This window comes from Hordeum vulgare, chromosome 6H (assembly GCF_904849725.1).
Source record: "Hordeum vulgare subsp. vulgare chromosome 6H, MorexV3_pseudomolecules_assembly, whole genome shotgun sequence".
In the NCBI taxonomy this organism is placed as follows: domain Eukaryota; kingdom Viridiplantae; phylum Streptophyta; class Magnoliopsida; order Poales; family Poaceae; genus Hordeum; species Hordeum vulgare.
This window is the reverse complement of record NC_058523.1, coordinates 391,583,576-391,610,923: the sequence shown is the minus strand read 5'-3', so window position 1 is coordinate 391,610,923 and position 27,348 is coordinate 391,583,576. Positions and strand designations below refer to the sequence as shown.

The window sequence follows — 27,348 nt, the reverse complement described above, 5'->3', positions numbered from 1 at the left end:
GTTTGCTGTTTTATAAAAAAAATAGCAAAGAAGGGAGAGGAGGAGCTGCCCAGCCGGCCCAGGGCCCAGCAGGCTCCCCCCAGCCCTAGCGCGTAGCTTCCCTCGATCCCCTTCTCCTCCCGTTCCCCTCTCGATCCAGCTCCCCCTCGCCCTCGCTCGCGCAACTCCCAGCCCCGCCGCCAGCAGCAGGCTCGACCTCCCTTGTCCCGGGCGGCAGCAGCTGGTCGCGCCGCCGACCTCACCTTTCCGTGTGCCGTCCCTTGCCCTGCACCCGGTCGCCGTCAGCCCCGCGTGCCAGCAGGAGCTCGCCGAGCTGCTCTCCCCGCCCCGCGCCCTGCGTCCTCGCTCCATCGGACGCCATGCCGGCCGCCGCAGCGACCTCACGTCCTTGCCGCGCCGCCGTGGGCTCGTCGGAGCCATGCAGGCCTCCATGCCCGCGTGCCCAACCTCGCCATGGCGCCAGCTCGCCTCGCTACCCCCTAGGCCCCGTGCGCGCCGCCCTAGCCCTCGCCCCCGACCTCCTCCTCATTGCTCGCCGTCGTCCAGTTCCAGTGCCGACCAGGTGCAGTTGCTGCTGCTGCGCTAGCCATGCCGCGTGCTGCTGCTCTTGTTGCTTGCCTGCCGTGTCGTTTTGTTGTTGCTGTCGAGCAGCTGCTGTTGTTGCGTAGTGCTGTTGTTGTAGCTGCCGAGCGAGTTGCTGGTGTGTGCCGCTGCGTGCCTGTGTTGTAGCTGCTCCTTCTGCCTGTAGCTGCTGCTAGGATGCTGTGTTAGCTGCTGCTAGGCTGCTTGCCTTGCCTGCTTGCCGTTTTGCCTGCTGCTGTCGATGCCTGTAGCTGCTTGCTGCTAGATGTATGTGTTGTAGATGCTCGTGCTAGGAAGCCTGTTGCGTGCTAGTTGCCATAGCATGTTGGTGTTGCTATTCCGCTGTTGCTGCTGACGCTGGTTGCCGTCGCCGAAGATCGCGTGCACCATCCCCTCCTTCCTGGAACCGACAAGATCGCCGAGTACCACGTCGTCCTTGACGACCCCGGAGCGCGATCGACTACCGATGTGAAGACAATGAACCACGACACCGAGCGAACGACTACCGTCGACAAGACCCGAGTACCACGACGACCACGACGACCGTTGTTCTCCTTACCCAAGGACCCATGCAGGTCCTACCCAAGGACTACCCCTCACAAAGGACAGGGCCCTTAGTCAGTCCCGATTGAATTAAGGAGTCCCCATCATCCAGTCGGTAACAGGTCCTCAATCATCCAGTCGGAGACTAGCATTCGGAGGATACCAAGCTAACCGACTGGCTACACTCGGTACATCGTAACCTCTCTGGAGGGAAACGGCCGTACGTTTCCGGGTGTATTTATTAGCATTTAGAGCATACGTTACCTGTAACGTACGCATTCAATCCCCACTACTCCACCTCTGTACCGGAACCGTTGTGGAGGGCAGCGCACTCTATATAAGCCGCCCTCCCCCACTGGTAGGGGGGTTAGCAAATCATTGTATTCAATATTACACTCGACAACAAGCTCCGAGAGCACTGAGACGTAAGGCTGTTACCTCCACCGCAGAGGGGCCTGAACTCATACAACCTCGCCGTAGCTAGGACTCTGCCCATCTCATTCGTACCCTACACATCTACTGTCAGGCTTATACCCACGACAGTTGGCGCCCACCGTGGGGCAGGCGTCTAAGCGACTTCCGGCGAGTTTGCGACTACTTCCTTTCGTCATGTCGTCCGGTGGAGATTCGAGCATGGGTCACCAGATCCTCTTCGGCGCTCTCTCCTTCTTCGTCGACGATTCGGCGTGGCTTCGGGATGCGCCCTCGACGTCGAGGCGCTTCCCCGTCGCGGGGCTACGCACTTCCGTGCCGGCGCTCGCGGCATCCTTCTTCTCCAACAGTCGACTCCGGTGTCGACCTGCACCGCCGCCACGCGCCGCAGCAAGCGGTCCCGCCGTCCGCGGCTCCAGCGTTGGGTGCAACACCCAGGCGCCAGAACGCGTCTTCGCAAGTGGCGGTTCTTGAGTCCGTTGTGGTAGCCCCGCCGTCCCAGCGCTCGGACTCGGTTCCGACTGAGTTTCCTTCCGAGTATGAGGGTCGCGGGCCCGCAGCTGAAGTACACATGGCCAACTCCCATGAAGATCCCCGTCAGGCTGGCCGGAACGAGCACGAGATCGACGAAGCGTCCGGCGCACGTCGTCCACCTCGCCGTTCCGCTAGTCGGCACACGCGGCGGAGCAACGTGGAGCTGTTCCGCACACCCCTCCTCAACTTGGCTGCAGCTGCCAAAATAGCCGATTCCCTCCAGCCGACTGATTCAGAGGCTGGTAGAGGGATCGAGCAGATCCGAGCCCTGTTGCACACGGCGCAGCAGCAGAATTCGGCAGTCTCCCAGTCGCACAACCGGATCTATAATAGTTCCGTCCACACGAATACGCATCGGTCGGTTCACAGCCCTGGTTCCCATCAGCGCCACAGGGGAGGCAGCCGTTCCATGATTCACGAAGATCGTCGCCGCTCACGCACCCCTCCGCGGGGTGGGCCCTATGGGTCTCGACATCATGATGATCGGCGTTCAGTCGGCAACACTTACGACCCAAGACCCGACGCAAGAGGACGTATCGCTCAGCGAAGAGTCTGATGGATAAGTCTATGTACTATGGTCTTTGTGGGGCTGCAGCACATAGTCCTTTGTGGGGCTGCAGCACATGGTCCTTGTGGCTGTTAGGATAGAATCCTTGACCATCAAGGACTGGCAGTTAGGATAGCATCTTGGACTAGCATCTTAGCATATGCTTGGCTGGCTAGCAGCCTATAAATATGTATCCCCAACCCCTCAGGTTGGCATGGCATTGTGTGAGAAATAAACCAACGAAAATTGTCCCAACTCTCCTAGTGTCATCCACAACTATCAATGCTCAGGTTGAAAGGTCTAACAAGTGGTATCAGAGCCTCGTTATCTTGCACCCTGAGCATTTCCTGCTCACCTCTCTCACCGGGAGCTGAGCAGCCTAAGCCGGTAGCAGCTGCTGCTCCGACTGCCCCTAGTTACCTCCCTCCCTCCGGACTGTTGAGCAGCAGCTCGTCAGCAACAGCCTCCTCTTCACGCAACAGCCCCCCTGCAGCGAGCCATGTCTGCAAGTCGCTCTCAGCACACGGCTACCTCGAGCATACGGCGCCGGCAGGAGGCCGAGCGCGCCGTGGCAGAGGAGCGTGAGCGAGCAGCTGTAGCAGCAGCTGCTGCGGCAGCAAGGGTGTCAAGGCTGGCTGCAGCGGAGCTGGCAGCAGCCAGAGCGGAGGTAGAAGCAGCCAGGGCGGAGGTAGAAGCAGCAACAGCAGCGGAGGCAGCACGTGAGGCTACAGCGGGTGCCAAGGCACTCCGCGTCGGCTCCGGCAGCTCCAACGGCTCCGCGCCTGCGGACGACGGTGCCGACGCAGACCGTGCCAAAGTGGCGCAAGAGCGGACAGCGCAGTGGGCAGCCGAGCACGCCCGCGCTCCAGGTGCAGGTGCGCACGGCGACGGCGGCTGCAACGACCAGGACCGCGGCCTCTACGAGGTCCGGACTGTGGTCAGGGATGTTGGTCCCAGTGTTGGGTGGCCTACCCTCACTAAAACCAACTACGTCGAGTGGGCCGCGATCATGAAGATCAGGCTCCAGGTGCGGCAGCTGTGGGAGGCAGTCCAGGACAGCAACGTCGACCACCAAGAAGATCGACGGGCGCTGGACGCCCTCATCGCCGCAGTCCCGCCCGAGATGCAGTTCTCGCTTTCCAACAAGCGGACTGCCAAGGAGGCTTGGGACGCCATCGCCGCGGCACGCATCGGCAGCGACCGTGCTCGCAAGTCCACACTGCAGGCACTTCGTAAGGAGTGGGAGAGCCTGGCTTTCAAGCCAGGTGAGGACGTTGATGACTTTGCTCTCCGTCTCAACACTCTACTGCAGAAGATGGTGAAGTTCGGCGATGCCACCTACACCGAGGAGAGAGCTGTCGAGAAGCTTTTCCGGTGCATTCCCGAGAAGTACAAGCAGATGGCTCGCTCGATCGAGTCTTTGCTGGACCTCTCCACGATGACGATCGAGGAGGCGATAGGTCGCCTCAAGGTCGTCGACACCGACGAGCCACAGCCTCCCTCGGGGCCCATCACCACCGGCGGGAAGCTGCTCCTAACTCGGGAGCAGTGGGATGCCAGCCTTGGTGACAAGAAGAAGGGGGAGCCTTCTTCCACGACGGGCGGCCGCAAGCGCGGCAAGCAGCGCAAGGCGCGAAGGGGCGGCAAGGCACAAGGACGTGCCGAAGGTGACGCCCGCGGAGGCGCCAAGGACGGCGTCGCTGGCAAGCCCAAGCCGGCACAGGACAACAGCTGCCACAACTGTGGCCGGCTTGGCCATTGGGCCAATGAGTGTCGCCAACCACGACAAGGCCAGGCTCACGTCGCACAGGCGGCGGAGGAGGAGACGGCTCTGTTCATGGCGCATGCAAGCATCGAGCTACCTTCAGCGACACCAGTCGCAAAGGCTCCCCTCCACCTCGACGAGCCAAAAGCACACGCTCTTCTCGGCGATGGCTCCGGGAAGGACAAGACTGCGGGGTGGTGCCTCGATACCGGCGCCACCCACCACATGACCGGTCGAAGGGAATTCTTCGCCGAGCTTGACTCCGACGCGCGAGGCTTCGTCAAGTTTGGGGATGCCTCAGCTGTGGAAATTAAGGGCGTCGGCTCCGTCATCTTCACCACCAAGACGGGAGAGCACCGGCTGCTCACCGGTGTCTACTACATCCCCGCGCTAAGGAACTCCATCATCAGCTTGGGACAGCTGGATGAGAACGGCTCACGCGTGCTGATTGAGCATGGGGTCCTACGCATCTGGGATCGCCAGCGTCGCCTTCTCGCCAAGGTACCCAGAGGTGAAAATCGACTCTACGTCCTTGATGTGCAGGTGGCACAACCGGTCTGTCTCGCTGTCCGTCGGGACGACGAGGCGTGGCAATGGCATGAGCGCTTTGGGCACCTTCATTTTGAGGCCCTGAAGCGTCTAAGTGCCAAGGAGATGGTGCGAGGCCTGCCATGCCTCGACCATGTGGAGCAGTTCTGCGACATCTGTGTGCTGACGAAGCAGAGACGACTCCCCTTTCCCCAGCAGGCGAGTTTTCGGGCCAAGGAGAGGCTGGAGCTCGTGCACGGAGATCTGTGCGGCCCGGTGACGCCAGCCACACCAGGAGGTCGACGCTACTTCCTGCTGCTCGTCGACGACCTCTCTCGCTACATGTGGGTGATGGTCCTCGGCAGTAAGGGAGAGGCGCCGGACGCCATCAGGCGTGCGCAGGTTGCTGTGGAGGCGGAGAGCGGCCGCAAACTGCGCGTGTTGCCCACTGACAACGGTGGCGAATTCACGGCGGCTGAATTCGCGTCGTACTGCGCTGATGAGGGCATCCAGCGCCACTACTCCGCGCCGTACAGCCCGCAGCAAAACGGCGTCGTCGAGCGGCGCAACCAGACGGTTGTGGGGATGGCTCGGGCTCTCCTCAAGTAGAGAGGGATGCCGGCTGTTTTCTGGGGAGAGGCGGTGCTAACGGCCGTCTACATCCTCAACCGCTCGCCTACTAAGGCACTCGACGGCAGGACGCCGTACGAGGCCTGGCATGGGCGGAAGCCGGCGGTCTCTCACTTGCGGGTCTTTGGCTGCCTTGCGTTCGCCAAAGAGCTCGGCCACATCGGCAAGCTCGACGACAGGAGTACTCCGGGAGTCTTCATCGGCTATGCGGAGGGCTCAAAGGCCTACCGCATCCTCGACCCAGAGACACAGCGTGTGCGCACGGCGCGAGACGTCGTGTTCAACGAAGGGCGAGGGTGGAAATGGGACAAGGCGGTGGACGACGGCTCGACGCCGACGTGTGACGACTTCATTGTTGAGTACGTCCACTTCAAGGAAGCTGGGGGAGCAAGCAGCTCCTCTTCGCCGAGCACGTCTACCCCAGCCCCCAAAACTACATCGACTCCGGTGCCTGCTACGCCGACGGCACCACAACCGGCGACGCCGCATACTCCAGCCCCGACAATCACCACTCCGGGCTCGTCTTCATCAGCACCAGCTCACGCAGAGCACAACCCGATGAAGTTCGCTTCCCCGCTCACTCACGACGAGGAGCGCATCGACGCGTATCATAGCGGCGAACCGCTACGGTATCGTACGATGGATAATCTACTCGGCGACCAGCCGGTGCCGGGACTGGTGCCACGCGACCTGGAGGCACAGCTACAACTCGCGTGTGAGGACGGCGAACCTCGGTCTTTTGCAGAGGCCGAGAAAGACGCGGCATGGCGCGCCGCGATGCAGTTGGAGATGGATGCGGTCGAGCAGAACCGCACCTGGGAGCTCGCTGACCTCCCTCGTGGTCACCGCGCAATCACCCTTAAGTGGGTGTTCAAACTGAAGAGGGATGGAGCCGGCGCCATCATCAAGCACAAGGCTCGCTTGGTGGCTCGAGGTTTCTTGCAGCAAGAAGGAGTCGACTTCGACGACGCCTTCGCTCCCGTAGCACGGATGGAGTCCGTGCGACTTCTCCTTGCGCTAGCTGCCCAGGAGGGCTGGCGTGTCCATCACATGGATGTCAAGTCGGCATTCCTCAACGGCGACTTGAAGGAGGAAGTCTATGTGCATCAACCACCGGGATTTGCGATCCCTGGCCAGGAGGGCAAGGTACTCCGCCTGCGTAAGGCCCTCTACGGCCTACGGCAGGCACCTAGGGCGTGGAACGCCAAGCTGGACTCCACACTAAAGAAGATGGGCTTCGAGCAAAGCCCGCATGAGGCGGCCGTCTACCGACGGGGCAGCGGAGGAAATGCCCTGCTGGTGGGCGTCTATGTTGACGACTTGGTGATCACCGGCATCAAAGATGCAGAGGTGGCGGCGTTCAAGGAAGACATGAAGGCCACCTTCCAGATGAGTGATCTGGGGCTCCTCTCCTTCTATCTAGGGATCGAGGTGCACCAGGATCACTCCGGGATCGCGCTTCGACAGTCCGCCTACGCCAAGCGCATCGTTGAGCTAGCTGGGCTCACCGACTGCCACCCAGCTCTCACTCCGATGGAGGAGAGGCTGAAACTGAGCCGCGACAGCACGACGGAGGAAGTGGACGCTACGCAGTACCGACGCCTTGTGGGGAGCCTTCGCTACCTTGCTCACACACGGCCGGACTTGGCATTCTCCGTCGGCTATGTCAGTCGGTTCATGGAGCGACCGACGTCGGAGCACCAGCAGGCAGTGAAGAGGATCGTCCGCTACGTGGCAGGGACCCTCGACCACGGCCTCCACTACCCTAGGTGTCCAGGGGCGGCACACTTCGTCGGGTACAGCGACAGCGACCACGCCGGCGACATCGACACCAGCAAGAGCACGAGCGGGATCCTCTTCTTCCTCGGCAAGTGTCTCGTGAGCTGGCAATCGGTCAAGCAGCAGGTGGTGGCCCTGTCCAGCTGTGAGGCCGAGTATATAGCGGCCTCCACCGCCTGCACTCAGGCGCTCTGGCTCGCTCGACTGCTTGGTGATCTCCTCGTCCGAGACACCAGAACGGTGCAGCTCCTGGTGGACAGCAAGTCCGCCCTGGCTCTGGCAAAGAACCCCGTTTTCCACGAACGGAGCAAGCACATCCGATTGAGGTATCACTTCATCCGCAACTTCTTGGAAGAAGGGAGCATCGAGGCGAGCTACATCAACACCACGGACCAGCTCGCAGACCTGCTCACCAAGCCTCTTGGGAGGATCAAGTTCCTCGAACTCTGCTCCAGGATTGGGATGATTCGACTCTCCCACAAGACGACGTACAAGACTTAGGGGGAGAATGATGGATAAGTCTATGTACTATGGTCTTTGTGGGGCTGCAGCACATAGTCCTTTGTGGGGCTGCAGCACATGGTCCTTGTGGCTGTTAGGATAGAATCCTTGACCATCAAGGACTGGCAGTTAGGATAGCATCTTGGACTAGCATCTTAGCAGCATCTTAGACTAGCATCTTAGCATATGCTTGGCTGGCTAGCAGCCTATAAATATGTATCCCCAACCCCTCAGGTTGGCATGGCATTGTGTGAGAAATAAACCAACAAAAATTGTCCCAACTCTCCTAGTGTCATCCACAACTATCAATGCTCAGGTTGAAAGGTCTAACAGAGTCGACATAGGTCGAGCCCACCGCGATGGTCGCGATATCGACTGTCCGAGTGGAAGCAGGGCCATACGTTCGGCTGACATCCCTCCCAACTTCCGATTGGCGACGGGATTAGCAAGTTCACAGGAGAGTCCAAGCCAGAAACGTGACTGGATGACTACCGAGTGGCAGTCCAGATCGGAGGGGACGACCATGTCGCCATGAAGCACCTCCCTCTGATGCTCGACGGCTCGGCGCGAGCGTGGCTGAACCAGTTGGCCCCCTCAAGCATCTACAGTTGGGCAGATCTGGCCCGAGTGTTCATCAAGACCTTCGAAGGGACGTGCAAGCGCCCCGCTGGCCTTGTGGAGCTCCAGCACTGCGTCCAGAAGCAGAATGAGCCCCTGCGTGACTTCATCCAGCGCTGGACAACTCTCTATCACACGGTGGAGAACGTCACCGAGCATCAAGCAGTCTGCGCCTTCAAGGCAGGCGTGCGGTACAGGGATCTGTACCTAAAGTTCGGTCGAATAGGCGACATCTCCATGAGCAAGATGATGGAGATAGCAACGCGCTACGCGAATGGCGAAGAAGAGGACCGCATCCGAAGCGGCAAACACAAAACAGTCGCTGATGGCGATGGGGGCAACACTCGGAAGCAGAAGCAGAAAGCTCCGACCGCTCCGCAAGCAGAAGCTGCAGCCGTAACCAATGCCAAGTTCAAGGGCAAAGGGAAGGCGCAGTTTACCCCCAAGAAGAAGCAGTTCAATAATCCCATCTTGGACCAGCCTTGTCCGGTTCACACGAAGATGGACGAAGAAGGCAACCCCATATATGCGAAGCATACCACTCGACAGTGTCGCCTCCTGATCCAGGGGTTCACCGAAGGGCAACCGAGTGAGAATGATCATGAACAGGATGAGGAGGATAAGGAGGATCCGTTCCCCCAAGTCCATGCAACCCTGATGATCTTTGCTGACGTCGAGAGCAAGAGCCGACTGAAGCTGGTGAACAGAGAGGTGAACATGGCCACCCCTTCCAACCCCAAGTTCCTCAAATGGTCTCAGACGGCGATCACCTTCGACCAATCGGATCATCCGGCACATGTACCCACCCCGGGAAGACAGGCCCTGGTCGTCGACCCGGTGGTAGAAGGAGTCCGACTGCGCAAAGTCCTCATGGATGGCGGCAGCGTCTTGAACATCATGTACGCCGACACCCTCAAGGGAATGGGTATCCCGATATCCAAACTCAGCGAGAGCAGCATGCAGTTCCACGGAGTCGTCCCTAGACGGAAGGCCAAATCATTCGGCCAGATTGCGTTGGACGTCGTTTTCGGCTCCGACAAGAACTTCCGCAAGGAAAAGCTGACGTTCGAAGTGGTTGACTTCCAGAGCGCTTATCACGCAATTCTAGGTCGCCCAACGTATGCGCACTTCATGGCCCGTCCATTTTACGTATACCTAAAGCTGAAGATGCCAGGCCCGAAGGGCGTGATCACCATCACAGGCAATCGGCAGCGGGCTGAAGAGTGTCTGCAGCAGGGATCAAGAATCGCCGACCAGCAGATGGCCGTCCTCGAGCTGGACGAGTACAAGAAAACAGTCAACCCCGCCGACCTGATGCGCTCAAATAAGCCAGCTTCGGAATCTGCATTTCAGTCGGCGGGAGAGATGAAGAAAGTCAGCATCCACCCGACGGACGCCACTGCTGCCCCGACGAACATCTCCACCACCCTCGATCCTAAATAGGAAGCCGAGCTCACCCAATTCCTCCGTGAGAACTGGGACATCTTCGCATGGAAACACTCTGACATGCCAGGTGTACCCAGGGAGTTGGCTGAGTACCGACTGCACGTGGATTCCACGGCTCGGTCTGTCCGGGAGCGCCTGCGCCGGTCCGCCGCGCACAAGAAGAAGGCAATCAGAGAAGAGGTGGCCAAACTGCTGGCAACCAACTTTATTCGCGAGGTTCACCACTCCGAGTGGCTCGCCAATGTTGTCATGGTGCCCAAAAAGGACAAGTCGCTCCGAATGTGCATCGACTTTAAGCATCTCAATAAGGTCTGCCCGAAAGACCATTTTCCGCTCCCCCGCATAGATCAAATCGTCGATTCGACTGCGGGTTGCGAGCGTCTGTCGTTTCTCGATGCCTACTCGGGCTATCATCAGATCCGTCTGTATGGTACCGATGAGTTAAAAACAGCCTTCATCACCCCATTCGGCAACCTTCGTAGGTACGATATCAAGCTCAACCCCGCCAAATGTTCATTCGGCGTTCCCAGCGGAAAGTTACTCGGTTTCTTCGTTTCCGAACGAGGGATCGACGTCAACCCCGAAAAGATCGGGACCATCGTCCGAATGGAGAGGCCGGTCAGAATATACGATGTTCAACGACTCACAGGTTGCCTAGCGGCTTTGAGCAGGTTCATCAGTCGACACGGCGAAAAAGCACTTCCTCTGTATCGACTCATGAAGAAATCAGATACTTTCGAGTGGACAGATGAAGCCCAAATCGCATTCGACGACCTCAAAGTCCTACTTTCCACCCAGCCGGTTCTTACTGCTCCGCTCAGTAATGAACTCCTTATTCTGTATATCGCGGCTACAAATCAAGTCGTCAATACTGTTCTTATAGTCGAACGAGAAGAAGGCAAAGCATACAAAGTTCAGCGGCCAGTGTACTACGTCTCTGAAGTCCTGACTCCTTCCAAGCAGAGGTATCCCCACTATCAAAAACTTATCTACGGGATTTACATGACTGCGAAGAAGGTGGCCCATTATTTCCAAGACCACTCGGTGTCTGTCGTTTCTGATGCTCCATTGTCGGAAATTCTCCACAATCGAGATGCGTCAGGCCGAGTGGCGAAGTGGGCGATGGAGATGCTGTACTGCGATATCAAGTTCGAGGCCAAGAAAGCTATTAAGTCTCAAGCTCTGGCTGACTTCATAGCAGAATGGGTAGAACAACAGCAACCAACCCACATCTACTCGGCCCATTGAACAATGTTCTTCGATGGGTCCAAGATGTTGAATGGCTCCGGCGCTAGCGTTGTGATCATATCACCAAAGGGCGACAAGCTCAAGTACGTGTTACAGATACACTTTTGGCTGCAGGCAAGCGAGATGGCTAAAGATATGATCGACCGATGTGAAGGCTGTCAGTTCTACTCCAACAAGTCCCACAAGCCGACATCTGCGTTGAAGACGATCCCTCTTGTGTGGCCGTTTGCAGTGTGGGGATTAGATATAGTCGGCCCATTCAAGACAGGGCAAGGTGGATACACACATCTGTTGGTGGCAGTCGACAAGTTCACGAAATGGATCGAAGCGAAGCCCATCAAGAAGCTCGACGCCTCAACGACCGTCAAGTTTGTCAGGGACATCATCTTCAGATTCGGTGTACCTCACAGCATAATTACAGACAACGGGACAAATTCGACTCGGACAGATTCAAAGGTTTCTGTTCAAGACAAGGCATCCGAGTGGATTTTGCTTCCGTAGCACATCCCCGGTCCAATGGACAAGCAGAGCGGGCAAACGGACTTATTTTGCAAGGTTTGAAGCCCCGACTCCTGCGAGAGATAGGACATGCCGCTGGCGTTTGGGTTATCGAGCTACCTTCAGTGCTTTGGGGACTTCGCACAACCCCGAACAGATCGACAGGGCGATCGCCGTTCTTCCTCGTTTATGGAGCAGAAGCGGTCCTTCCGAATGACTTGCTTCACAATGCGCCACGAGTCGAACTCTTCTCCGAAGCCGAAGCAGAACAAGCAAGGCAAGACGAAGTGGATCTCCTGGAGGAGGAGCGCGAGATGGCACTAACTCGCTCGACCATTTATCAACAAAATCTGCGGCGTTTTCATGCACGCCACATCAGAAGTCGGACGTTCCAAGCAGGCGACCTGGTGCTCCGAGTGGATCAACAAAGACCTCACAAGTTGGCTCCGGCTTGGGAAGGACCCTTCATCATCTCCAAGGTGCTGAACAACGGAGCATACAGACTCTACAACATCGAGAGGGAGACAGACAAGCCGCGCGCATGGAACGGAGATCTCCTGAAGCGCTTCTACACGTGACCGTCGACTGAAGCGATGTAAAGAACAAGTATTGGCGAAACAATATAAAGCAGATTGAGTTTTTTGCAGGTTCAAAGTTCTTCCGCGGTCGTAGACTCCGGTCTTAAGAAAAAAAAAACTTAGCTGCGATAGGAATCGCCTAAGTATTAACTTTCTCCGAGTGTGCACTTAACGTCACACTCGGAGGCTTAGCTGCGATCCAGCATCGCCTAAGTATTAACTTTCTCCGAGTGTGCACTTAACGTCACACTCGGGGGCTTAGCTGCGATCCAGCATCGCCTAAGTATTAACTTTATCCGAGTGTGCACTTAACGTCACAATCGGAGGCTTAGCTGGGATCCAGCATCGCCTAAGTACTAACCTTCTCCGAGTGTGCACTTCACGTCACACTCGGGGGCTTAGCTGCGATCCAGCATCGCCTAAGTATTAACTTTCTTCGAGTGTGCACTTCACGTCACACTCGGGGGCTTAACTGCGATCCAGCATCGCCTAAGTATTAAACTTCTCCGAGTGTGCACTTAACGTCACACTCCAGGGCTTAGCTGCGATTCAGCATCGCCTAAGTATTAACTTTCTTCGAGTGTGTACTTCACGTCACACTCGGGGGCTTAACTGCGATCCAGCATCGCCTAAGTATTAAACTTCTCCGAGTGTGCACTTAACGTCACACTCGGAGGCTTAGCTGCGATCCAGAATCGCCTAAGTACTAACCTTCTCCGAGTGTGCACTACACGTCACACTCGGGGGCTTAGCCGCGATCCAACATCGCCTAAGTATTAACCTTCTCCGAGTGTGCACTTCACGTCACACTCGGGGGCTTAGCCGCGATCCAGCATCGACTGTTTGCCTTTGGCTTCACCAAGAAACGCCAAACAAAAACTCGAATCAACATTGCAACAGAAGAGCAAAAATCGGATTCCAAAATTCTCACAAAGATAGCTAACTCGGTGCGGATCAAGCTTACCCGCACCGATTTAAAAGTGTGACGGCCAACAGAAGTGGCCAAAGTACCTTACAGATAAACACTCGGCATACCGAGGATAAAGTTTCTTACGCGTCAGCTGGGCCGGCGCCAGGACTGAAGGGCTCCACGAAAGTGTCCAAGTCGATTCCGTCGGCGATGCGGGTAGCACTCTCAAGGAAAGTCTCCATGAAGTCTTCGAATCGAAGCTTCTTCGTGTTGGCGACCTTCAGCGTCTTCAGTTTTTCCTCACGCACCTCCTTGCAATGGACTCGGACCAAGGACAGAGCAACATATGCACCGCAACGAGCTTCAGATTTCTTTCACGACTGCACTCTGTTGGGAATCTCCTCCAGTCGGGTCATCAGGTTCTCCATCTCCTGCCGCGACTCATCTTCTGGCCAAAGCTCCTTGTCGATTCGGCCGACGACTTCTCTCAGTCGACCGATGAAAGGACCAACTTTGCCCACGCGGATGTGCGCACGGAGCAGATCCCGATTGGCGTCGTCGCCGAGTGGAACGTTCTCAAGAATCGAACGCTCCACGTCAGCCGCTTCAGCTTCGGCGTCAAGCAAAAATCTGCGACAATAGGACAAACAGACAATAAGCGCCGAGTGTTATGCGCATAGCACAACCACTCGGAAAAAGAAGGACTTACCAGCCAGACGTGTCATCATCTGCCGAGCCCAGTCGCTGACATATTTCTCTTGTGCTCTGCATCATTTGTTCAGCACATCCATCTGACTCATCAGCGCAGTCCTCTGTTTCCCCATCTTTTCCACTTCCTCAGTCAACACCTTGTTCACTTCACGCGCCTGCTCCAATGACTTCTCCCGTTTCGCCAGAGCATCCTTCATGCCGACCATTGCAAGCATGGCCGCATCAAGTTCACCAGCGAACTGATTCCTCTCCGCCTTGAGAGTCTCATAGGTTGATCCCATTTCACAGGTTTTCTGCCACCAAACACCAAGAGACAATCAGAAAGTTCAACAGTTAAAAGTCTAAGTTCTTCAGACCCCTGCCGACGCAAGCAGTCGACAGCGGTCTCGGGGACTACACCCAGTGGATTCACTAAGAGTGACCCCACTGGCATGCACCTCAAGCAGGCCTACCCTATTGAGATGCATGTTATCACCTACGCCTACGAGGCAAATGCTACCCGACCTGAGTACAACTTACTCTCGGAGACTCTTACAGTAAATGCACTCCGAGTGCCACAACTGCTAGCAGTCGGTCATATTATTTACAGACACGACCAAAGCAAAGACAATATGTATAAAGACAACTGTCGGTGCAAGCACTCGACAGAAGTCTCGGGGACTACACCCACTGGGTTCACTCAGAGTGAACCCATTGCAAACAACAACTGCTATTCAAGAACACCCAGTGAGTTACAGGAGAAAAGTAAATACTTACTAGACCACTTAGTCGGATATCATCGCGCAGCTCCAAGCTCCGCTGGTACAAGGCCGCAACGGAGTCGTAGGCCCTCTTGGCTTCTCCAGCCATCAGCTCCGCCTGCACCATAGCCCCCTTGGCCGCTCCCACCTGCTCCTCCGGAAGACGCTGGATGCTGAATTCAGCATTCGACGAACCTGGAATCGTCGGAGGTTCCTGAGGCATCCCAAGGTCCGCCCCAGTCGGCTCCTCATCCACCAGCACTGGTTCAGTCTGTGGCAGCGCCTCAGTCGGCAGCACGTCGACGGCGAGAGCGGCAGCAGAAGGAGCAGCCTCGAGAACAGGCTCCACAGCTGGGTCCGCCCTCCCCTGATCGCCCTCATCCAGGCAAATCGCCCCTGACAGACCGAATGACACGAGGTCTCAGAAAAAGAAAGAAGCACCTGACTGGGACACGATAGTATAAAACACTCGACGTCCCTACAACGCACCTGGCTGGGACGAGACGACGTTGTCCGTGTCCATGGGGTCGTCTTCCTGACGCGCCGGAGAGGTGGCAGAAGTAGCGACCCTGTCGAGTGAGACCCATTCGGCCAGTAAACAGAAGTTCACCCGGATATCAGAAAGAATTGAAGGCTGAGTACACTTACGTGGAGGTGACGGGGACAGCAACCCTCATTTGCGACAGAACCTTCCGATGCTTAGGCCCACTCGGTTTGGCCGCCTTAGAAGACTGACCCGCAGGCTCAGCGGCGGCATCCCTGGTCCTCTTAGTGCTTCGAACACTCGGGACCGCCGGAGCAGCAGGCGGAGCACTCGAAGACGCAGGAGGAGCCGAGGGGACGGCGGGCTCGTGTCGGCGCTTGGTCTGATGCTCTGGGTTTGAAGGTGGCGAGTCTTGCTCTTCGTCTTCTTCCTCCTCCTCGCTGGTCTCCTCCTCCGATTCCCCGCTGTCGGAGACGTATTCGGCGCTCTCCACGCTGCACTCTTGGCTGCCTTCCTCCTCTTCCTCCGCCGGATTCCCGTTCGAGACGGGGGAGAACTAGTTGGTCCACTCCTGCATAAATTTCAGTCGGCAACATCAGACATCACACAGAAATATAGACAAACGACAAGAATTGGGACAGTTAAGTGCACTCGGCAATGTCACTCACCTGATTCGGTGGAGGATGATCCGCGCTGTAAGGCCTCACTCGCCGAGATCCTTTGGGATTCTCGCAGGGGCCCGTGATTTGGAGCACCCACGAGGTCACCCTCTCCTCAGTCACGGCCACCACGTTGGTCCAAGTGGAGTCCTCGGAGCCTGTGTAATGCCACATGGCATGGTCGCGAGCCTGCAGAGGCTGGATCCGTCGATCAAGAAAGACCTCCAGCAAGTCTATGCCGGTGACCCCCCTCCTGACGACGTCCACGAGTGCCTCAACCAAGGGCTGGACGTCGTTCTTCTCCGCCCTCGTGAGCGCGAGTTGCTTAGGTGGGGCAGGCCGATCCAGACTGAAGGGAGGCAGCCCTGTCGAAGCATTCGGACAGGCGATATCCTGGCAGTAGAACCACGTCGACTGCCAGTTCCTGACCGACTCACATAGCTGGAGAGCAGGATAACTGCTCCGCGACTCTTTTTCTGGAAACCTAGACCCCCGCAGAGCTGGAGAAGATGTGTTTTATCATCCGACTGACTAAGTCGTTTGATGGTCTGGGATCTAGCAGAAAATATGTGCTTGAACAGCCCCCAATGGGGGGGACAGCCAATGAAACACTCGCACAAGACTATAAAGGCAGAAAGGTGGGCGATGGCATTCGGAGGGAAATGGTGAAGTTGGGCACCGAAGTGATTCATGATGCCCTTGAAGAAAGGATGCGGGGGCAAAGAAAAACCTCGATAGACGTGGCTGAGGAGCAAGACGCGCTCCCCCTGCCGAGGCGCCGGCTCGACCTCGTTCTCCGCCGGCAACCTCCAGGACTTATGCACGATCATTCCGTCCCCCACCAGCTGCAGCAGATCCCCCTCCGTCACCGTGGAGGGGAGGAAATCGCCTTGAATCCACCCCGCCGGCAGCGGCCGCTGTCGCCGCTGAGCAGGCGTCGTCGCCTTGCCCTTCTTCTTCCTCGCCTCCATCTTGCTGGTCTGACCCTTGGTCATGGAGGCGACGGCGAACCCTCGGGAGGAAGGAGAAGGAAGGAGTGTAGGAGCGCTGGAGGTGGCGAGGAAGACGGAGCAGGCGAGAGCGAAAGATTCGGCGAGCGTAACGAAGAAGCCTCGCCGCCCAGATTTAAATAGGGTTCCGACTGGGCCACTGGCGGGTGGCCCCGAAACCTTATCCGCCCGACCGGCCGCGACGATATTAGTGGAGGAGTTGAAGGCGCGAGAATCGAGGCGTCAGGTGCTACTCGAGTGCGCTGGCGTCATCCCCGCTGAGCGCGCGGAACCCGAAATTTGAGATCCCGGAAAATCCGCCGCTGTTAGTTGACCGGTCGCGTCAAAAGATGCCGCGGAAGCACTCGGCTTCCGACAGTCTGTTTCGCGAGCACTTCCACTCGGATCGTTGGTCAGAAAAGATAAAATAGATCGAGGCAAGCAACGCCCAAGCCAAATCTAATCCAGTCGGATCCAAACTTCAAGCACCGCTTCGTCGTTCCAACCCCAATCCATTCGGGGACTAATGATGGGGTCATAGTCCTAGGGTAGGGTCATAGGCCTGCCATGCAGGTCCTACCCAAGGACTACCCCTCACAAAGGACAGAGCCCTTAGTCAGTCCCGACTGAATTAAGGAGTCCCCATCATCCAGTCGGTAACAGGTCCTCAATCATCCAGTCGGAAACTAGCATTCGGAGGATACCAAGCTAACCAACTGGCTACAATCGGTACATCGTAACCTCTTTGGAGGGAAACGGCCGTACGTTTCCGGGTGCATTTATTACCATTTAGAGCATACGTTACCTGTAACGTACGCATTCAATCCCCACTACTCCACCCCTGTACCGGAACCGTTGTGGAGGGCAGCGCACTCTATATAAGCCGCCCTCCCCCACTGATAGGGGGGGTTAGCAAATCATTGTATTCCATATTACACTCGACAAGAAGCTCCGAGAGCACTGAGACGTAAGGCTGTTACCTCCACCGCAGAGGGGCCTGAACTCATACAAACTCGTCGTAGCTAGGACTCTGCCCATCTCATTCGTACCCTACACATCTACTGTCAGGTTTATACCCACGACACCGAACGCATATGATGTATGAGTTGAATATATGTATGCACCGTATGTTGCCCGTTGCACGTGTACTTCTTTTGTTGTGCCTCGACACATGGGAACCCGGTAACCGGGATCACCCCATTCCTTATTTAGCGTTCCCGCACACGCTCCCTATTCGTTGGCACGTTATCTCGATGAGTTATCGGGATAGGAACGTTGCCGTGGCATCTTTTCCGTTTTTGCCGCCTTGGTTCGTTTTCGCTCGCCGTGGCGACACCTGTTTCTTTCCCTTCTTGCCCGTGTTATGAACTCGCATGCATGACGCATTCATGACATATACATCTTGTGTTGCATGTTCTTGTGCCGTAGCTCCGTTCTATGTTCCGCGAGTTAAACCATCTAGGATGCCATGTAGGATCACCGCTTCACCCCTTGCCATGTTAACAACAATTTAATATTGCCGTGTAAATTAACGTGAGTGAATTAAATAATTAAACGTGGAGTTTCGTCGATATGCAACCCGTTGCATATCGAGCTTCATTTAATGTGTAGTGTTTGCGTGAGGTGTTTTGCCATGCCATCCCTTGCATGTTGACCTGATCATGCATCATAGTAGGTTGTGCATCATGTTGTGCATCGTGTGGTGAATATCTGTGTTGATGTTTGTTTCCGGTTTGCTCCGTCTCGATAGAGTTCCGCAAGCGTGTCGGAATGTGAGGACCCGTTCGACTACGTTGGTTCACCGACTTCTCAGAGTTGTTCTTCTTCCAACCGGGATCTCAGGCAAGATGAGCATTTCCCCAGATACCATTACTATCATTGCCATGCTAGTTATTTCGATGCTTTCGAATATGTCTCGTTGCCTACCATCTGTTAAATATCAGCCTCTCAACAATGCCATGATTACCTTCAACCTGTTCGACCTAGCAAACCACTGATTGGCTATGTTACTGCTTGCTTAACCCTGTTGATATCGTTGCTAGTTCCAGGTGTAGTTGCTTTCATGTGATAACATGGGTTCCTTGTCATATCACCATATTAATGCTATTTAATTTAATGCACCTATATACTTGGTAAAAGGTGGAAGGCTCGGCCTTTCTAGCCTGGTGTTTTGTTCCACCTTTGCCCCCTTAGTTTTCGGCTACCGGTGTTATGTTCCATAAATGAGCGCTCCTAACACGATCGGGGTTGTTATGGGGACCCCTAGATAATTCGTTTTAGATTAAAGCTGGTCTAGCAAGTCCCAACTTTGGTACTACATTTGCCTAATAACTAATGAACTGCATAGGGAGTAATTAACCCGAGGATAATTTAATCAACCCCCGGGCCAGTGCTCCTCATGAGTGTTGGTCCAAATTGGCAGACTACAAGGCCACCGCGGGGCAACCCGAGGTTTGGTATCTCCTAGTGTGACCCATCCGTCGTGTCCTGAGAACGAGGTACGCGACTCCTATCGGGATCGTCGACACGTCGGGCGGCCTTGCTGGATTAGTTTTACCTTTGACGGAATATCTTGTGCATCAGGATTCCGGTGATGCTTTGGGTAATCTCAGAGTTGAGGTTTTCCACTAGGGAATCCGACGAGATCGCGAGCTTCGTGATTGAGGATTTCTATGCGGCTTGTGGTAATTTGTGATGGACTAGTTGGAGCACCCCTGCAGGGTTAAATCTTTTCGGAAAGCCGTGCCCGCGGTTATGTGGCAACGTGGAAACTTTGTTTAACACTGGTTCTAGATAACTTGAAGTTAACTTAATTAAAATATGTCAACTGTGTGCGTAACCGTGACTGTCTCTTTCGTGAGTTCCTTCTCCGATCAAGGACACGGTGGGGTTATGTCTCACGTAGGTAGGTGTTTAGGATCATTCATTTGATCAACAGTAGTTCACGTCCGTCATGCGTAGATCTTCCCCCTCCTTACTTCTTGTACTCGTAAGCTTAGCCACCAAATATACGCTTAGTCGCGGCTGCAACCTCACCACTTAACCATGCCTCACTCATTAAGCTTTGCTAGTCTTGATACCTTTGGAAATGAGATTGCTGAGTCCCCTGTGGCTCACAGATTACTACAACACCAGTTGCAGGTACAGGTAAATGGTTACTTGACGCGAACGCGTTGATTGTTCGTTTGGAGTTGCTTCTTCTTCTTCTTCATCATCGATATAGGATGGATTCCAGGCCGGCAGCCTGGGATAGCAAGGATGGACGTCGTTCTTCTTTTCTCGTTTGTTTTCGTCCATAGTCGGACCCTGTTCTTATTCATGATGATTATGTATTGTACTGCTGTGACTCTGATGTAGCTTGTGGCGAGTGTAAGCCAATTCTAAATATATATCTCATCTTTTGAGTACATGTACTTGTAACGATATCCATTCTTGCGACATGACGAGATGCGTTTCTATCCCTGACGAGGCCTTCGTGGCAAATTGAGGATAGGGTCGCATTTTGGGCGTGACAATAGAGTACATCAGCTTGCTGCCTACAACGACGAAGAGTTCATGCCAGAGCATGCTGGTGAACACATGGTCGTGATCCGAGACGATGAAAGTGGGAACGCCATGGAGCTTGACCATGTTGTGCTAGAAAACGCATGCCACCTGTGCGGCGTTGAATGGATGGCGAAGCGGAACGAAGTGGGCAAACTTGGTCAGGCGATCGACGACGACCATGATCGCGTTGCAACCTTCAGACTTGGGCAACCCCTAAGATGAAATCCATGGTCAAGTCATGTCATGGCTTCGTGAGCGTGGGCAGTGGCGCGAGCTTGCCTGCAGAGACGCGGTGCTCGTGTTTCACCTGCTAGCAGACAAGGCGTTGCTTAACGTAATCCCGCTTCATAGCCAGAGGAACAATTTCTCCAAGTGTCGGTGGGTGGTTGTGAAGCCAGAGTGGCCACCAACAACGCTATCATGGAGGGTGTTAATGAGGTTGGTGTGGAGCGCGGTGTTGTTGTCGATCCAGAGGTTGTCCTGGCGGTGGATGAGCCCTTGTACAGTTCGAATCATCCTCGTCAAAGTTGTGGATGGCGAGGCGCGCAAACATCTCTTGAGTCGTGGCATCGGTCGCTTACGAGATGGCAACCTCTTGAACCCAGGTAGGCTGGCAGAGGGAGAGCACGTTGGCCACCCTGGAGAGTGCGTCCACGGCACCGTTGTCGGTACCTCGCTTGTACTGTAACTTGAATTGCAAGCCCACCAGCTCGGACATGGCCTTGCGTTGCAGGACCGTCTCTAGTTGTCGATCACCGAAGTTGCACAAGCTTTTGTGATCAATGAGAATGATAAATGGACCCTGTTGCAAGTATGCCCGCCATTTTCAATAGTCGTCATCACTACAAGGAACTCTTCCTCATACGCCAATAGCTTCTGGTTGCGAATGCCGAGAGCTTTGCTGAAGTACGCCATGGGTGCCCTTCTTCAAGGAGCACGACGCCAATGTAGGAGTCGCAGGCATCGGTCTTGATAGCAAACGGTTGTTCAAGTCCAAAAGAGCGAGCATGGGCACACTCACCATGGCACGCTTGAGAAGGTTAAACGTTATTTGCACTTGCTCGGTCCACTGGAAGCCCTTCTTCGTCAGCAGGTTCTCAGGGGCTTGGCAATGATGTCATAACGCACCACGAATTTCCGGTAACAGCCAATGAGGCCGAGGAAGCCGCGGAGCTACATGGGCGTGGTTCGCGTCGGCCAGCTCAAAATGGCTTGCGTCTTCTCGACGCCACTCGCGCCGCCGTCCTTGGAGATGACATGGCCCAAGAACTCGATGTTGTCGTGAGCGAACGAGCACTTGAACACCTTGGCGTAGCACTGGTGTCGGCACAGAAGACCCAGCACCACCCGCAGATGCTCGACGTGGTCCTCTAGTGTTGGGCTATAAACCAAGATGTTGTCAGGGAAGGCAGACGCACCGACGCACACCAGCGGTGAAGATGTCGTTCATGAGACACTGAAAGCTGGTTTGCGTGTTCTTCAGGCCGAACGACATAATGCAAGTGGAAGTGGTCATGGTGTGTCCTAAATGTCGTCTTCTCCTCGTCTGCCTCTCGCATGCATATCTGGTGATAGTTGGCCCGGAGGTCGAGATTCAAGAAGTATGCGACGCCGGCGAGCTCTTCGGCGATGGGCAGCAGAAAGAGATTCTTGGCGGTGATGTCGTTGAGATGCCTGTAGTCAACACAGAATTGGCAGGAACCATCCTTCTTGGCGAGGAGGACGGGCAGGGTGAAGGGGCGCATGTTGTATGGAGTGCAGCATTTCCAGGACATGTCGCTCGACGTCCTTTTGCAACAAGTAGCAATAGGGACGAGTGTTGACCGGTTGGGATTCCTCCACCAACGTGACCGCGTGGTCGTACTGCCGATGCGGCGGGAGGCCTGTGGGTTTACCGAACACGTCAACGTAGTTGTCCAACACGGCATGCATGCTCGCCGGCACCTTGGTGCCCTTGCTGCTTGTGGAGACTACAGGTCGACCAGCACCATGGCCCAGACGTTGTTGTTGGCTTGCCATTTGGCAAACTGGTCCGGCCAAGTGAGTGTCAGGTTGTACGCGGCGTTTGGTCAAACACTTTGCAGAGTGACCATGGCGCCCTAGTACTTGAAGGTGACAGCCTTCTTGAGCCAATGGCAACTCATGGAGATAAACTGCTCCAGCCAGTCCATGTTCAGCATGCCATCATAGGCCCCCACAGCAAGTCGTTGCATGTCCTCGTGAACGTGTGCCCTTGACACCACCATTGGACGCTAGGCACGATGCGGTCACACACTAGGCGGTCAGTGGGCGCATATCCGTCGATATAGAACGTCATCGTAGTCACCGAATTCTACAGCAGTACGTTGCATAGCTCGAAGTAGGCGACACAACTGTCGATCCACAGGTAGGGAGTTGTGCCATCGAAGCGTGGGACGTCGTGCTTGGGCGGCTTGGTCAAGTGGTCTTCGTACGACATCGCCAATGACAGGGGCGGTGGTGCCTGTTGTGATGAAGTCGTGGCATGCGCTGCTTAGCTGGGTCGATAGGAGTGGTGGTTCGTCGTTGACTGGAGCACGAACAGCCCTGTACGCCGGATCTGTGCAGCCGATCCACGGGAGTGGACAAAGAGGATGTCTTCACGTCGCCTCCCCTCATTGTGTACAGCTGGTGCTGATGCGACGACTGGTGGCGGCGCGGTGACCCACTGCTGGCAGACCTCGTCCACATCTACCTATGTGAGATCCACCTATTTGCGATGAGGCAACCGGTGGTGGCGCGATGACCCACTGCTGGCAGACCTCGTCCACATCTACATATGTGAGATCCACATGTTTGCGAAGATGAGAGAGATCTGAGGAGACCTGCTCGTTGAAGGCTAGTTGTGCCAGCCATGGGCCCTTGCCGACTTTAAATATGCACACACGCCTGGCCATGGGCCCTTGCTGACTTGGCACGGGGCCCTCTTAGTCCACCGCATCGTCAAGGGATGCTGGTGTGACAAGATCGAATACTAGAGTTGGCCTGTAACTTAAGCTTTAGAGCCACTCTTTCATGTTAGGAACAAGACCTATAGTGGGTAGCTGAGGGCAAGTACAATATCGTCAGTCTTTGAGCCCTTATCGAAACCCAAATTAATCCATTGTGAGCCAAAGTTTACAGCAAAAACAAAAGCCAAAATATTTCCCAATCAATGTTAGAAGTTGTCAGAAAGTCTTAACTTCTTAAGCACGTCTAGATGCTTGTGCATGTGTTTCGCCTACATCACATGTTAAATTAGTGTCTAGACTCATTTTGAAAACAGTACCAAGGTATGAACTTTTAAGCTTCATGCACTAGCCAACGCAACCAAAAGTCTGAACTGATGGAAAGGGCTAGGCAATCCGCATATACACTTCAAAACCCCTTCTCACGTGTGACGCGGAAAGTCAACATGTGAGGTATGGCTCAAGAGGCTGACACGGAAAGTCAACATGTGAGGTATGGCTCAAGAGGCTGACGCGGAAAGTCAACATGTGAGGTATGGCTCAAGAGGCCTATACATGGACACAAAGGGGGGAGGGGTGCAGCAGTATTTTTTTGATAAATTGCGGAAGTCTGGACTTGAACTCAAGACCTTAGCTCCAATACCGTGTTAAGCTTCATGCACTAGCCAACGCAACCAAAAGTCCAAACTGATGAAAAAGGCTAGGTAATCCGCATATACACTTCAATAGACCAATTGATTAATTTAGAAAAAGATTAACCAAATCAGCACCCCTACACCACCTAAATCAATAATCATCACCAACGACAAACAAAACTCTCAAATGGTCCAGGAATATGCTATTCAATAACGATACTCAAGTCTAATAGACTAATACAATGTTGCTTCCACAGCTCGCCTAATTTTCTTTCTTATAAAGAGATTATATGCAGTACTTTTCAATACCCTGTTACACTTTATTTCCGATGGGATTATGTAAACAAGATATAGGTGTGCCTCTGTAACACTGTTGCCCAAATAACATTAAGCAAATCATGTACTCCCTCCGTCCGGAAATACTTGTCCTAGAAATGAATAAAATGAATGTATCTATAACTAAAATATGTCTAGATACATGTATTTCTAAGACAAGTATTTCCGGACGGAGGGAGTATCAGAAGTTCATCTGCCAAAAATTAAAAAAAAAAACAGAACAGGTAGATTCCCTATCGTTGTTGAAATTTAAGAATCAAAATATTGTTTAGCTCACCTGTGAACTTGATATCGCAGGAAAAACCTTGCATCTCTGCCTTCTCCACCCATGCTTTATCAGACTTGGAACGGTTCACCCTAGTCTGAAGGATCTGGCAATTCTCAACAGTAGATTCTCCTCCTAAATCCAATGAAAGTTAAACTGAGCAGTCTATAACAGCTAATGGAAGAAAATCAGAGTCCCAAAGAGAACATATTGTAGCACTTCCAGGTACACTGCAAAAGGGCCGCAGCAAAAAAATTACAGACAAACAAGGATTAGAAAAGAGTAAAAGGTAGAAACAACAAATGATGCAAGATGTTTCTGTTTAGAACAAAGCGAACACCTCGGGAAGTAAAAGATGCAATGATTGATCGACATATTTGGTAGCACAAATTGTTTGGATAATTCTAACTTAAAACATTCAGACATTGGGTCCTACACAAGGTATCCAAACAACTCTAATACCTTCAATGTCATGGGTATGGAGGGACGGCTGCACAAAGGAGATAATCTCATGTTGTCTTTTGTTTGCCACACATACATCAAATCAGGTTTGTTAGTCATGTCATATTTGGTTTGGTAGGTATGTTATCTTTTGCTTTGTCTGCAATTATTCAGATCCGAGAGGCATATACTAGTGGGAACAATTCCAACTAATCAAATCCAAACCCACATCCGATAAATTTAAGACTTAGACCTAGATATGATCTATACTCCATTCTTTTATCTAAGGTGTGTTGTTTTTTGGTAAAATTCCACAGCGTAAGGTGCATTTCTTCCAATTCATCGCAATTCCTTTTATATCCCTTCGAAAAGAAGGAAAGTATATCTTTCCCAATTACATGCATCTCTCCTTATAGAAAAATAAGGAGAGAATTTCTCCCCCCGATTACGTGCATCTCTTCCTTTCCTTGTCTAATTGATTTACTTGCCGCTTACAAACAAATTAGCTAAGGATAATTTCGTCCTAAACTCTCTATAATTTTGTGTCTTGGTCACCGTGCCAAAATTAATACACCTTACATAAGGGAACAGAAGGAGTATCTTAGAATAAAAAATTAACACCATTTTAATACATGCAAACTACTCCCTCCGTTCCTAAATATAAGTCTTTTTAAGAGATTTCACTAGGGGTCTACATACGGAGCAAAATGAGTGAATATATACTTTAAAGTATGTCTATATACATCCGTATGTAGTCCACTAGTGAAACCTCTAAAAAAACTTATATTTAGAAACGGAGGGAGTACAAAACAACACTGTTGTCAAAATCCAAACTAAATATTCATTTTTCAGATTTCGGAGCTAAATGAGCAGCTGCTTGGAAGAGTTGGATTCTAAACTCGAAGATCTATCCATAAAAATCACCTCATATGCCCCTGAACCAACTTACGAATGTTCAATAAGGCACTGACCAGATAAGAAAAACTAATCAACGTTTTGAATGAGCTCACGTGCAACAAAACATAACTGCTTACAAAGTAGAGTACGCGGTTTGCTTAATCTCCATCTTCTCATTTAAGAGATAAAAAAATAAGAGACGTGGTGTTTTCTGGCGGAAATAAGAAGCTGACCTTTGGAGAATGGAACGATGTGATCGTATTCATAGCAGAGGCAGCCGTGGCAGCTCCAGAAGCGGCGACATACTACGTTGCCAGCGGCGTCCTGCCGCCACCGCTCTGGGTGTCGCCCTGTCAGCACCGCCGCCTTCCGCCAGCACGCAGTCCGGGTCTTCTCGTCAAAGGACCTTGGCCGCTCCTTCTCCTTCGATTTTGAGCCCACTCCGCTGCTGCTCGCCTCACTGTTGTGCTCTCGCTCGGATGTGGAAGGCGCCATCCACCTCGAGCCCTGTAGCTTAATCTCTCGGCAATCAATTATACAGTAGGACACGAGTTAGGGGGCGCGCCGCCGTGGACGGGTAGGGTTAGGAGATGCCACCGGAATCGAGGGACTGGGTTTCTTTTTTTCTTTTTTCTTTTTTCTTTTTTTTTTTGTGTGTGTGTGTGGTGGAATCGGGGCAGAGGTGGAAGGAAGAGAGAGCGCCGGGGCGGGTTGGGCTGGGCCGACGGGCACATCAGCTGGCCGCTTGTCCATATCAGTTTTCCACGATTTTTTCCAAAGAAAAAAATATATCGTTAGCCTGTCTTTTCTTTTTGTGAGAAAACTTCCCACCTAATCATCATCAGGCCATGGCAGTAAAAAAACATATAGAAATAACAAAATATACAACCATGTTCATAGACGGCCTAACAACGCCTACAAGCAGTGAAGCGAACCGAAGGTGTGTCATCCTCATCGTCCCTCAGTCAACAGAGCGGGACCAACTATGATGGCAACATAGACAATATGTGCGAGGGAAAGTGATTCTATGTGCAGAACACAGAGCGATGGTGATGGTTGCTCTAACGATCAACTATGGACGCGGTTCACAAGCCAAAACCACTCCCAAGACCAATACATGGCCATTGTACTTGGCAAGTCAGCTAGTCCTAAATGTTGATGCCTCATTCACATTCAGAGAAGGAGATTATACTCGGTCTTGCGGTGCTCTCATCTGTGATCATCAGGGTTCTTTTATGTCGGCGTCCACGGCAAGACTCGAACATGTCGCAGATATCTTCTTGGCAGAAACGACGGTTCTGCTTGAAGATCTGAAGCTAGCAAGAGATACAGGATGCCAAAACTTGATGGTGAGATCGCATAATATTACTGTGGTGGATGCAATCATGTGGAATGAGGGATATGCCATGGTACGGCACCAATCTTTGATGAATGTCATAGTTTCCTGGAATATTTTGTGAAGTTTACTGTTGAGCATTGTATTAGGGAGTCAAATTATTTAGCTCATGAGCTGGCTAGATGGGGTCGTGCTAATAGTCCA

The 27,348-nt window shown here is 53.6% G+C and overlaps 1 protein-coding gene across 1 annotated transcript in view; it reads right to left on the bottom strand.

The window, feature by feature from the left end:
• LOC123401642 overlaps positions 1 to 26,451 on the bottom strand; it is a 43,960-nt gene extending 17,509 nt beyond the window's left edge. Inside the window, exons 1-2 of the mRNA XM_045095482.1 lie at positions 26,042 to 26,451; positions 24,483 to 24,605 (exon numbers count right to left, since the gene is read on the bottom strand). Of these exons, the coding sequence (XP_044951417.1) occupies positions 24,483 to 24,605; positions 26,042 to 26,303 (385 nt within the window). The 5' untranslated portion in view covers positions 26,304 to 26,451. The remainder of the gene's footprint in view (positions 1 to 24,482; positions 24,606 to 26,041) is intronic.
• Positions 26,452 to 27,348: the final 897 nt, after the last annotated feature.